Source organism: Rhipicephalus microplus, chromosome 6 (assembly GCF_043290135.1).
Source record: "Rhipicephalus microplus isolate Deutch F79 chromosome 6, USDA_Rmic, whole genome shotgun sequence".
Taxonomy (NCBI): domain Eukaryota; kingdom Metazoa; phylum Arthropoda; class Arachnida; order Ixodida; family Ixodidae; genus Rhipicephalus; species Rhipicephalus microplus.
In genome coordinates, this window is record NC_134705.1 from 128,799,402 (window position 1) to 128,812,123 (window position 12,722).

A 12,722-nucleotide genomic window follows, 5' to 3' on the forward strand; every position below is an offset into this window, starting at 1 on the left:
TTGTTTAATATCTAATCTTGCTTGAACTGCTGATTTCATGCACAAGACCGCATTGTCGATCGTCAAACCCGGGACCATGACACCTTTCCGAATCCCTCTCACAATGTCATACCTATTGTAGTTTCACAGTGCCCTATTTTTCATTACAGCTGCATTCCTGGTGCCCTTAGTCATTACGTATCTTTCATGCTTCCGCAGATACAAAGCCCCCTTATTCATCCATACGCCTAAGTATTTGTATTTATCCACAATTTCTAGTGTGACTTCCTGTATCTTATGCTCACTGCCTTTGTTATCATTAAATCAGTGGGCTGCAGCGCCACGTAACGGCGGACAGCAATGTGTGTCCATACGGTGGCCGCTCAGGCGCGCGCAGTGTCAGCACCTGCATTTTCTTGCACCGCCAAATAAAGGGGAAACAGCGATGCCACTCCTTCTAAATCCGGCACTCCATCGTGCAGTTTTCCTTCTTCTTTACCACTTCATGTTCTTGAAAGAGCCGCAGTCTTAAGCTGTGGTAGCGACAGCCCTTATTGGTAGCCATCGTCCTTCACTGAAACGTCTCAACGAATTCTGGATACCAAATAAAAAGCGTATAACAATGATAAACACATTGGGGATGGAAGTATAGACAGCAGAAAAAAGGACACCAATCCGTGGTTTTATTACTGTAGTGTTTTTTTGTTTCGCACTTCTCCGTGGCGCCGTGCCACATGAGCGGCATAAAGCTGCTTGCAAGGCGATACCGCGTTTCCTTTCATGAAAATGACGACTCTACTTAGATTTAGGTGCACGTGTAAGAAGCCCATGTGGCTGAAACTTCTGGAGCCCTATATTACGGCGTATCTCATAATGATTTCACAGTTTTCGGATGTAAACCGCAACAATTATTATTAGTGCATCACATAGCTCTTTTTTTTTGCTAGTCGCTCAAAGCGCCCTCATGCGACTAGTCAAGAAGCTCAGAGTTTACAAATTGGCTTATCCGCAGTAATTTGGAGTTCCGCGTCTCTACGTTTGGGGCATGGGAGTGGCACGTGAAAAGCAATATCGCAACTGCGCCATTTAAAAGAGTCATATGCAGTAACTCTAGATGTGTTGACTCTGCCACGCCAGGATTCAAAAGCCTTCTACACAAAGCGTAGTTTTTACTGCTTCCAATGCACTTCAACTCGTTTCGCGTTGCCTTCAAGATCGGAATGCCCCACCACGGTGCTCTAGTGGCTAAGGTACTCGGCTGCTTACCCACAGGTCGCGGGTTAGAATCCCGGCTGCGGCGGCTGCATTTCCGATGGAGGCGGAAATGTTGTAGGCCCGTGTGCTCAGATTTGGGTGCACGTTAGAGAACACCGGGTGGTCGAAATTTCCGGATCCCTCCACTACGGTGTTTCTCATATTCATATGGTGGTTTTGGGACGTTAAACCCCACATATCAGTCAATCAAGATCGGAATCTCCTCGTCCAAGTTACATCACGTGATGACGTAATGAAGTGTCGTCATGATGACGTCACAAATTTTAGTGGTCTGTGACGCCATCACATGCTGACTCTTTTTCCGTCCCGGCATTCCGGTGCTGCCGTGCGGGACGCCAACGGTCTAAATTCGGGCTTTATGAGACATTTAAGGATTTTATCTAAAAACATTTTGAGAAATAACTACGGAAGACGATTTCACAATAATATTTGTTTTATTTGCGATAAAGCTCTTTCTTCAAGGAGCGCACTTTTTTCGACAACCTTCATGAATCAAATTGTTTCTTTACACCTATAGCACATGCTCACGTAGGCGCCGGCGGGCACGACACTGGCGAAATTCTGGAGCAGAGTGGTCTTGCACAGATACACGATGACGAAACGATGCGCGAGGGCAAGTGAAACTATCGCACCATGTGCACAATGATCTGCATCAACTTGCCTCCTCTCCAGTGCACAATGTGCGTTTGCAACAGCTGTCTCAAATATTTTTAAACTAAACTTTCTTCTTTATGCCATTATCAAAAAGGGGGCGCTCTATATAGAAAAGCGAACCTAACTTGCAATCGCACTTCGCTATCAGTATCCGGAATCTTAACCACTCCCCCAGAAGAACCTTGTCAACCGAAGCTATATACCTGCTGCCTGTTGCCTCGGCTTACAGCATTGCTTTCTGTGAGCCCACTTTCGGCATAGGGAAATCGGACAGCTGCAGAGGCGAGATGTTCCGCAACCTTACCACGCTTGTGCTGCTATGCGCCGCAGTAATCGGCATCCGACGTACGAACTTCTTTGAAGACTGCCACGACATGCCGCAGGGCGGACCACATCCGGGCAATTGCTACTTCTTGACGGAGCGAGAGTTGCGTAACGATGACATGTACCGGGCGATTGCTGGGTTAACCATGCGAAGATACACCTACGATCCGCCGGGCAAGTTTCTGCAGACAGTCTACGGAGTGACACGCGGCGCATTTATTGTGAGTGTGGCGCTTTTCTTGCGATGCGTTCGCGGCCTAAGCAACATTGGAGGCTTTTAACAAGCTACGGAAACGCGTTACGAAAATGCGTAAGTAAATAACCGGCCGAAGAGTTCGCATGCGCGGAAAGGAACCGTGTCGTATTTCCGTAACGTGTTACCGCAGCTTGCTAAAAGCCTCTATTAGGGAGTTTTCGAATAGGGGCCCCAAAGCGCTTTGGGTATGCTCACTTTGGGTCACAATTCGACAGGAGAAGGGGCCCAAAGCGTACGCACTCTTTGGGCCACTCGCCCTGTCATCCCCCTATTCCAGGTGAGCCGTCAATTCAGTGGGTTACGTCAGGTTTACCTGACGCATAGCTTTTGGGGTAGGCTTTGGGGCGCCTATTTAAAAACTCCCAATTTTTATTACACCGTCATTGCGTCACGTGGCAACATGCATATGTTCTTTGCATAGCATTGCAGTTTTTACGATTGTGATTGATTTCGCTACTTCTAATTCCCATGGGTCAAACTGGCTGTTTGGCTAGTTCTCCTTATTGTCTATTTTCGTGGTTTCGTTCATTCACTGTTTATTCAGACCCCGAACTTTCCCAGAGTGTTCGCACCGTGTTGTAATGTTCCTCGTGAGCTTCATTTCATATAGAGCGCACTGCGTGGACAAGTGAGCCGAGATTAACTCCCGTTGACTAGCTCCTTGACTTGCCCCCGTCTTTACTGCCGTGCGTTTGGAAAGTGTTTGTGCTGCCTTAGCAGCGCGTTCGAACCCCGTTTTTGCTGCATCGAAGTCGTTGGCAAGTCAAATAGCATTTCTAATACGGGGATGTATGTACTATACCGTAAGCAACATGAAACGGAACTCGCGTGACGGATAGCGTCCAACCGAACTGTGTGTGTATAGACAATGTTTAACGATTCAGAGTACTCGGCACTCCACTACGGAAGACCATAAAGCCGTCCCATGGGCGTCGCACTTCAATGAGGCCCGGCACCGCAATGAGTCCCGGCACCCGCATCTTTCCAAGGGGGGAACTCGAGTAAAGCGTCGCAGAGTGGTTGGTGTACCGCGTGAATGTTTCGTAATTGAATATGGTTTGGGCATGCGTTATTGTTATTTCGTCATTTTTATTCTTATTTATTGATGAAGAAGCGTTGCCTTCAACGAGTGGTGGGACGCTGATGTGGGATCCAGTGCCTACTTATATGCGGGTTGGCCAGTGAACGGTTGTGCAGCTCGAGCAGTCAATTTTTACTACAGCAGACCCTGCCTGTGCCGGCCTTGCGAGGCGAGAAAGAGAGAATGTTGGAGGGGTGACAGTTAGCATGAGACTCAAGCATGCGGCACGAGACGCGAGCATGCGCAGTAGGTTTGCCGACGCCGCCGATAAGGCCGCATTCGCGAGTACGACTATAAAATACCCTGCATTAAAAAAAAACAGTGTTCGGACAAAGTTATTACCAATTTAGAGCACGAGGTATACTCTACGGGAGAGCACAAAGCCGTTCCGTGGGCCTCACAATTGATGAGGCCGTGGCGAGTACACCGTGAACGAGCTAAGTCTTATTGGGACATGCACAAATGCAGAAGAATGCGAATCTAGCGCGATTTCTTAAGCACTCGACTCTATCGAATGTATGCTTAGAAAAAAGGGGTTCGCGATTTATAGTACTTCGTACTCTACTGTGAGTGCGCAGAGATTTTCGAAAGGTCACCGTTGAGTTCAGAATGAATAGGGCACTGCAGTTCCGCTAAATGTCCGCACGCCCACCACGCTGTTGCTTGTAATCTTCTTCTGGGGCCGTATAACACGAAGCTATCAAACAACGAAGAAAACAGACATTTGTAAAAGTGTGGTCTTCAAAGCGCACGGATTGGCTTTTGAGCGAAGCCAAAAAAATGAGGTGAGTCTACCATCTTGCATTTCTGGCAAAGTGACAGTGTCTCTCTCTCTCACACTCACACACGTTATTGTTGGTTGGTAGTGAGGTGTAACACTTCAGCGACGGTGATAGCATGACTGTAGCTTCTAGTTTTCAACCTTTCGTAGATGCGCGAAGTATTTTTTTGGCGCCAAAGCTTCCATCGAGCATTAACTTGATGTGTGTACTCAATAATCGTTCTGCTGGTGGTGGTAATGAACAACGTTCATTTATGGACGTTATGAACAGGGAGGGTGGGGAGTGGTTCTTAAGGGGCCACCCAGTACAAAAACTAGGTGGGCTTCCCCTTGCGGAATTGAATTGGCGTCAGCCGCGGTCCTGGCTCGCTCAACCAAGACACTAGCGGTTTTTTTTTAAATTGCGGAACAACTCAAAGTGCCATCAAAGTATCGGTTGAATCGAATGCTCGCGTGTTCCGATTTATATGGCTCGAGTTAGCTTGCTCTAAGCAGCAGTACAAGTGGGATGCCCTCACTATGAGGACCAGTATTTGTGTTAAGAACAAATGTTCGACTATTTGGAGTACGATGTGCACTATCAGAGAGTGATGAGCGATCCTAGTGTACAGTAAGTACGCTTTGTGCACTCCGATGCGTGTTTAGAAAACGTTTAACAACTTACAGCACTTAAGCGCCATCATGGTGGTCTAGTGGCTAAGGTACTCGGCTACTGATCCGCAGGTAGCCGTATCGAATCCCGGCTGCAGTGGCTGCATTTTCGATGGAGGCGAAAATGCGGTTGGCCCGTGTGCTCAGATTTAGATGCACGTTGAAGAACCCCAGGTGGTCGAAATTTCCGTAGCCCACCACTACGGCATCTCTCATAATCAAATGGTAGTTTTGGGACGCTATACCCCACATCTAAATAAATAAATCAACTTAGAGTACTTAACACGCTACCATGGGAGGGCAGAGATTGGATTGGATTGGATAAACTTTTATTTGGTCCTCCAAAACAGATCACTGTGTTGCGGGCAGCTCCCACGTGGGGACTGAGATGGAGGCCTTGCACCTGCATAAGTTGTGCATTAAGTACTTTCGAGACGGAATGGTATACCGTGGTTTCCGACAGCACCTGAACAGCTGCTATACTTTGTGAGCTGCTGAGTGAAGGCCACTCTCAATTACCTCTTACGTCTCGCTTCATTTCAAAACTGGCAAACATGTTTTTAAAAGGCCGATGGCCAACACGGAACGCATGGTATTGCATATTGCGCAGTACAATATAGGCCTCCAGCATTGAATCTTCGCTCTTGAAAAGACTGCGTAGCACTTGTATACTTGTAGTGGTTTGTACAAAGACTTGCAGCCGATAGTGCAACGCAACCTCGGCGTGCAAAACTTCTACACTGTCATACTGCGCGCACGCTTCAGATAGTGTGACAGAGGTCACGTAATCGGTTCATCTTAGCGTAGTCACGCGACGGCTTTAAGCTCTCCCGTAGTAAGATCACTAGTACTCTAAATCGTTACGGACTTTTTGTAAACACACATGCCTCGGATAGCACATGGGACGGCTTCTAGCTCTCCCATAGTACGGTACCAACTACTGTAAATCGTTCACCAGTTTTTTTTCTAAGCACATTTCTATTGCGTTTAGTCGACTCTTTTTCAACAGGGCCTCATGGGGCGTGAAGCCCAACGGGACGGTTTCATGCTCTCCTATAGTTATGGTACAGTTCCTAGTGCTCTCAATCGTTACCTCCTTTATCTAAACGCATGCTTCGGATAGCAAGTGGGACGACTTTTAGCTTTCCCATAGTAGAGTACCAAGTACTGTAAATCGTTAACCACTTCTTCTAAACACACATGCCTACGTGCTGAACCACGTGCTCGCTTGACAAAGGCGCTGTGACATGAATCCAGCTTTCGTGGGCTTTCTCTGCGGTTTCATTGGGAAGGTTGTCTTGTAGGCTTGCCAGCCACTGAAGTACGTCTCATTTTTTGTCGGTGTCATGTTGGCGTTTCTCGCAGCCCTGGTTCAATCTGTCCGCAGACTTCAGGTTGACTAACTGACAGCGCACTGTATTGCCGCTTTTGAGTCGCCGAAGACATTCATTCATATCCGGTCATGGTATATATCTGACGGTCTCTTCAAGGGCAACAAGGTCTGAATGAGTTGGTGTTGTCGCGTAATATCTTAGATCAGATGTTGACGTATCGTGATGGGATGGCAACTGCTCCAAGCGTGCAGGACTTGAAAGATATTCATAAATTGCATCTCGAAACGTTCAAACAAAGACTCAAAGCTCCATTCAGGCTAGTAGATGGCGAGGCGGCCAGGTGCGTTATGCAAACTGTCATATAGTGCCATGTGTCTTTGTCTCTGCCTCACGTACTCGGTGTTGCCGCCGGGCAGATTTTAAAAGGAGCCGAATCTGAAGCTAGAAATTTTCAAAGTAACCATGATCAATAACTGAAAAAAGTGACTTGTATAAGTGTTTTAGTATTCAGCACTAAATTATTTTGAAAAAGTAGAAACAGTAGAATAAGCTCAATATTTTTCCTTTTTCTTGCATCTGTTACGTGGATTATTGTGAATGTACAGATAAGCTGACAAATGTTCAGCGCACTTAGTCGGGCACCTAATTTATAATTGGATATTTCGTTTTTTGGGTGCACGTTTCTTAGAACCCCAGGTCATCAATTTCTGGAGCCCTCCACTACGGCGTCTCGCATAATCGTATGGTTGTTTTAGGACGTCAAACCTCGCATATCATTATAATTAGATATTGTTCATTAAACGCGGGACGGGCCCGAGAGTCGGGTTCAGCACTCGCAATCCGTGACGTAACAAGCTGGCTTTGCGAACGTCTGCATTCCGACGAACGATATTGTTTTCTTGGCCAGTTGCACGTGATACCGATATAGTGCAATTTTTTTTTGTTTGCTTGGCACTGAAACTGATAACAATTTGCGGTGTCTGAAACTGCGCTAGAAGACGACTGCTGCACTGCTTCCAGCCCACGACATCACACGTGCCATGGTAATACAGCCGTTTAGGTGGGGTTCTCGTAAACATTTTTCGGGCCCACTTTTTCATCTCTGCAGGCGTAACATACCCTTTAAATTTAGTTTTCACCGAAAACGCACAAACTATTGGCTGACCGTGTCATGACTTGCGTCAGACTTGAGTGCTGTGCTGATGATATGTCTCGCACTGTTCCAGTATTCTCCAGATATGTCGCCAAAGGGCTTCTATATCGTGGAGTTCCTCACGTCCAGAAGCAACTGCTCGGCTGATGGCCCCTACTCTCCTACTCAGTGCCAGTCGACTTCGAGATGGGTAAGTGCACCTATGACAACACGTATCGTGGGTCCTTCAATAAAAGAATCGAAAGCTATAGTTCGGCAAGGTTCATTTTTAACAGCTTAAACCCCGCTAGACAGACGAGGATGAAGTTTGAGGAAGCTGATGGTGCGAACACAGCCTCGGAACTGCCGTTGTATTAAACACGAAAAAAATATGAAGGCAGACGAAGGTTCCTCGGGAGTGCCTGTGCGTGGGCAGCCGAGTCGTTCAAGTTATGCAGACATTCCAGGAGGCGTGGAACGTACGCGTGCGTTCCCAAACAACCAATGGAAGATGCAAACGAGTGTAAGCAACTAACACAAAGGTTCAAAGAACAATTTCCCGTTCTAATTCAGGTGCAAGACAAATTTCAACTGTGTTTCTCTAAGAGACGGCCGACTTATGCACCTCTCCCCCTCGTACAGCACAGCATACGTACAAAATCACTCTCGCCCCCTTGTACTACAGACAGCTGAAAAAAAAAAAACTACCGGCCTGGCGTGAATAAACGTCGCAAATTCCTGTGTACGTTTCCTGAAATTCCCACGTCGTACTCCCCCAGAATTTCAGTCCCAACGAAGTACTCGAAATCTTTTTTTGTTTTTTTGCGAAAGCGCTTTCCGCCACGCGATAGTGAATCGTGGGTCGTTTCCCCATTCTCGGCTTTATCGAACATGCATCACGCTTGGTTTTGCGCATGCATGAAAACTCGCGCCAGGGCGAGAAGTAGACCGCATCATGCGTTCTTTTGACCATGCAAGGGCCGAACAAAAGGATTGCTGCGACCGCACGCTTCGGGAATCGTTCTCTGCAGCCAGGTGCAAATAAAGGTATTCATATGCCTACAGACTCGCGAATGACATCGTCATACTTATTGAACATCTTGACTCTAATTGCGGGAGCAAAATAGTTGCGGTTACACGGACGCTCAGAAAGACATTTGCCCCGTATCTGCATGTTACACCGCAAATGACGTCGAAATCTTGCGTCTGGAGAGAGTGAACAAAAGGTTTATTTGATCTGCGCAAGCAAATCGGTGAATGGTATCCTGGAGGCGCTGCGTTAGTGCCTCGAGCGTGCAGCCAAGGCGAACGAGCGCATCAAGTCGCGTCACACGTGAGACGCGAGCCCTATTTGGCAGTTATCCTGGCAAACGAGCGCGCGCCCGTCTGAGGTGATGATACGGAGTCCAGGCTACGATGGTTGCATTTTAGATGAAGGCGAAAGTGCTGTACGCCCTTGCGGTAAGATTTGGGTTCACGTTAAAGAACCCCAGGTGGTCAGAATTTCCGGAGCCCTCCACTACGGCGTCTCTCATAATCATATGCTGGTCTCGGGACGTTTATCCTCACAGATCAAGGTAAAATGTCCAGTGTCCTCTCCACGCCGTTGCTTACCAGCTGCGTCCACTGACCGAGACAGTCCACACAGCTGCCGCGCCTCGTTTTCCAGCGAGGCTCGAATAGATTACGAGCGACAAGCCCGCGCTTCTACAGGGCGTGCCACAGCACGCCTTCTTCGTTAGTTGTCCTGGTGCTGGAGTTTGCATACATGCATGATCTGTAACAGTAGTTCGCCTCTATACTGTCTACGCCAAAGAAAGACATAGCATCAGCCGCTGCGGCCTGGTTCTGCTGCTGAGATCAACCTGCTTCGCTGTTAGGCTTTGCAAGGCTAGTGTAAACTTCTTCCTCAAGTTTTCTTTTGTTTCTATTTCACCCCTCGATCTACGTCTATGGCAGCACAGGAACTCTGTCATATTGAAATTGCGGATGAACACACGTCACAATATGGAGACTCGAAATACGTGGGGTGTTAGGGGCATGAAGCTGTGGAAAAAGAAATGCTTCAGTATGTCAAGAATTTTTCTATATCGAGTTAAACCATATATGCCCCGCCACTTTTATCGGGTTAGGTTGACCTACGGCGTCAGTACGAGCTGAATAATTGTGGAACTATTTTCCTTCACTCATTCAAAGAAAGATCTACGATTGGGACCGTATATTGATCGCGGCAAGCCAGATAACCCAGTGTGTCAAGTACCGCACGCCGAAGGTGGCGTGGACGAACCGCTAGTAGCGTACCGAGGTTTTATATCAGTGTTTGCTCGGCCCAAACTTCGACTCACCGATATATATATATATATATATATATATATATATATATATATATATATATATATACCATGTATATGGTATGAGTGTCTACGGTACACCGTGAATTACCGCGTGAAGGCCAGACTCTGACTTCAGAATTGGCGACGAAGGCCAAACTTTGACCAAGACTGTCAAAATAAGCGCCTCCGTTGTTACCGTTCTCATGGAGGATCTACTTAACTATGTATGGCTTGTTTATATATGTATTTTTTCAGGTGGACGGGTTATGCCAGGCAATGTTCCGTTCGTCGGACGATGGCATTGCTACTCACCACGATTCCTGGTGCACAGTCATACACTAGGTACGTTTTGGTTTATTCACTACAAAATACTCAATGGAAAACTTGCACACAAGCCAATTTTCGCTAAAATATACAATATTAATATAATTTCACTTTTTTTCAAAGACCACTCAATAAGTCTGACTCAGTGGCTTTTTGAGTTAAGGAGTTGAAGGAACTCGGAAAAGTATTTTTGTGATTGTGGCGCAAACATCAACCATCACATCGGTGGCAACGAGCATGCCTTTGTCCGACTAAGAAGCGAGTTGTAATATTCGGTTGATGTTGACAAAAAAAATGACTACTAGCGTCATTCAACAGCCATGTGGTCAATCTGATGGCAGGACAAGAAATCTCGGCAAGGTTGTCTCTTTTGCACAAAACGGAAACGTATAACTTAAATGTGTATTTTCCGCATTTCAGGCAACTTTAGGTTGCATCAGAGAAACTTTTCCTTTATTTTTCTCACGCGTTCAATAAGGTACGTGGTGGCGCTGCCTGCACATGGCACCCGTCGCCGCTCATAAGAACAAATGTATGTGCGTGCCATTAAGGTACTTGCTTTATAAACAAATCTGGATGAATCCTGCCTAAACCGCACGTAGTTTCAGTTTTCGAGTTTTTCTGGCAGTACAATTGTCGTTGACTTCACCGACCAGTGTTTTGGGCATTAATCCCACAGATGCGAGATCAAACGCAGATCGAAAACGCTGTTTTAAACATCTCTGCACACTTACCAGAGAAACCGATTCGAGGTTTGACACTTAAGGTGGTACGCTTTTTATTGCGACATGGGAAAGAAGAGAAAATCAGTGAAGGACGGTGGACAGTTTCCTTAATTAAATGCATGAAAAGATGCCGTAGTACTGGGGTACACTAAGTGGTACTCGTTGTGGGACGAAACTGTCGTTCACTCAGAGGAAGAGGAAAGGAAACCGGAGCGCGTCCGCTGCAATCGCAGCTGCTGGCTTCGCTGTTGGCCATCCTTACATATGAGAAACGGCTTTGCATGTTCAATGGTGAAGCTGTTATTGATTGAGGCTCTCCCGTACGTCGGCTAGCTTTAGTCACGGGGTATTTCGGCGAGAGTGGGGCTCAGTAGGAGAAAAAGGGCGACACCCGTCAAGATGGGCGACGCTCAGTGCAAAGGGTGAACCAAAGTGAGGCGCCGAAATATGGGTGAGCCTGATGAAGGGGAATCGTCTTCACCGTTTCGACAGTACGCGGAATGAAGTTGCAGCAGCACTTATTTTCCTGCAAAATATTGTAAAAGATGTAGCGCGAGCATATCTTTCTTTGCTTTCTCCCTGTGAAAAAAGTAGAAGTGCCGCGGAAAAAGTGCCGCGGAAGGATCATTATCGCCACTAGGTTGGATTGTAATTGTCGTGAATGCGAACCGATTCTTCATACACATTACAACAAAATCCTCCGGGCAGAAATACAGACTGCTTGACTGCTTTCTTCAGAAATACGACTGCTTGAATTTGTGATGCCGGCCTTGCTACATATTCACGAATGTGCTCTGCTACTTTTTTGTTTCTTTCAGGCGAACCAGCCCATGCAGAAAGATTTCGCGTCTGTGGCCTCCTCAAGACCGCGTGCGCCAGTGGAGAGAGCCGCTGACTTGACAATTAATAAAGTCTTTTAACTACGCACTCAATCTTCTTATTGTGTTAGCTAATAGAAACGGTGAAGTATGCCGTGGCGCCATTCAGTTAGTAGCGCTGTAGTTTTTTCGTGCTGTTATAGTGGTACGTAACATTTTCATGCTATACTCTTGTGGAGTAATCCCTGGACGTCGCATTCTATGAACGGCAATAATTGATTGCTTGAGGTCAGAAGTACGGTGCCTTCTATCTAAACGCAGCACAAGAGCATTTGCCGTACTTCTCTGCAGGGTGTACCCACCTTTTGCCGAGCATTTCGGCAATTTTGTTGACAACTCGGTGTTAAAACATACACGTCGCTTACATCAATGCCACGTGGAATGAAATCTGAAACTGCAGTGATGATGCTGGCTGGGCCGCATGTTGTTAACAGGATGTGCACAATTCACCGCTGTATACCTACTGACAACCAACAACAAAAAGTAGAAAATAATTATTGGTCGTGTTGGAATCTATTACTTCGAAAGCCTTATCACCAGAGCTGAAAGGGCTTAACGTGTGGTCAGTGTGACATAGTAGTCGTTATCTAGTAGTGGTGCATAAGGTTAGAACAGCGGTAAGAAGCCATTGTTTTTATAAGCGTCATTAGTTGTTTGAAAGAAACGTAATGCCACCACATACAATAAAATTTTCAGCTGTTGACTCTTTCGGAGCAATGATATGTTGCGTCCGAACATGGTCACCTGGCTGCCCGTGGTGCGACAATGAACGGGCCGATATATATGGCCCGTGTTCTTTGGTGACGCGTAAGAAACGAAGGTAGCTCGCGAAACAGGACGACGCTAACTCAAGGTACCCCTGAAGCAAGGTGCCCTGCTTATTGATGGCAAGCCGGTTTCAGTGAGACCTCAGACTAGGTGTGGGTCATCCAGCAGGACAAGGCCGTCGCCGAGGACCCTGGAAAATGGTTCTCGAACAGAGGATCCGAGGAACA

The 12,722-nt window shown here is 46.8% G+C and overlaps 1 protein-coding gene across 1 annotated transcript; it reads left to right on the forward strand.

Annotated features, from left to right (window-relative positions):
- Positions 1–2,041: 2,041 nt before the first annotated feature.
- Positions 2,042–11,776, forward strand: LOC142764934 (uncharacterized). The gene is made up of 4 exons (XM_075865469.1): positions 2,042–2,453; positions 7,562–7,678; positions 10,056–10,142; positions 11,668–11,776. The coding sequence occupies exons 1-3, from the start codon at positions 2,196–2,198 to the stop codon at positions 10,140–10,142; spliced, it is 462 nt and encodes a 153-aa protein (XP_075721584.1). The 5' UTR covers positions 2,042–2,195; the 3' UTR covers positions 11,668–11,776.
- The last annotated feature ends 946 nt before the right edge of the window (positions 11,777–12,722 follow it).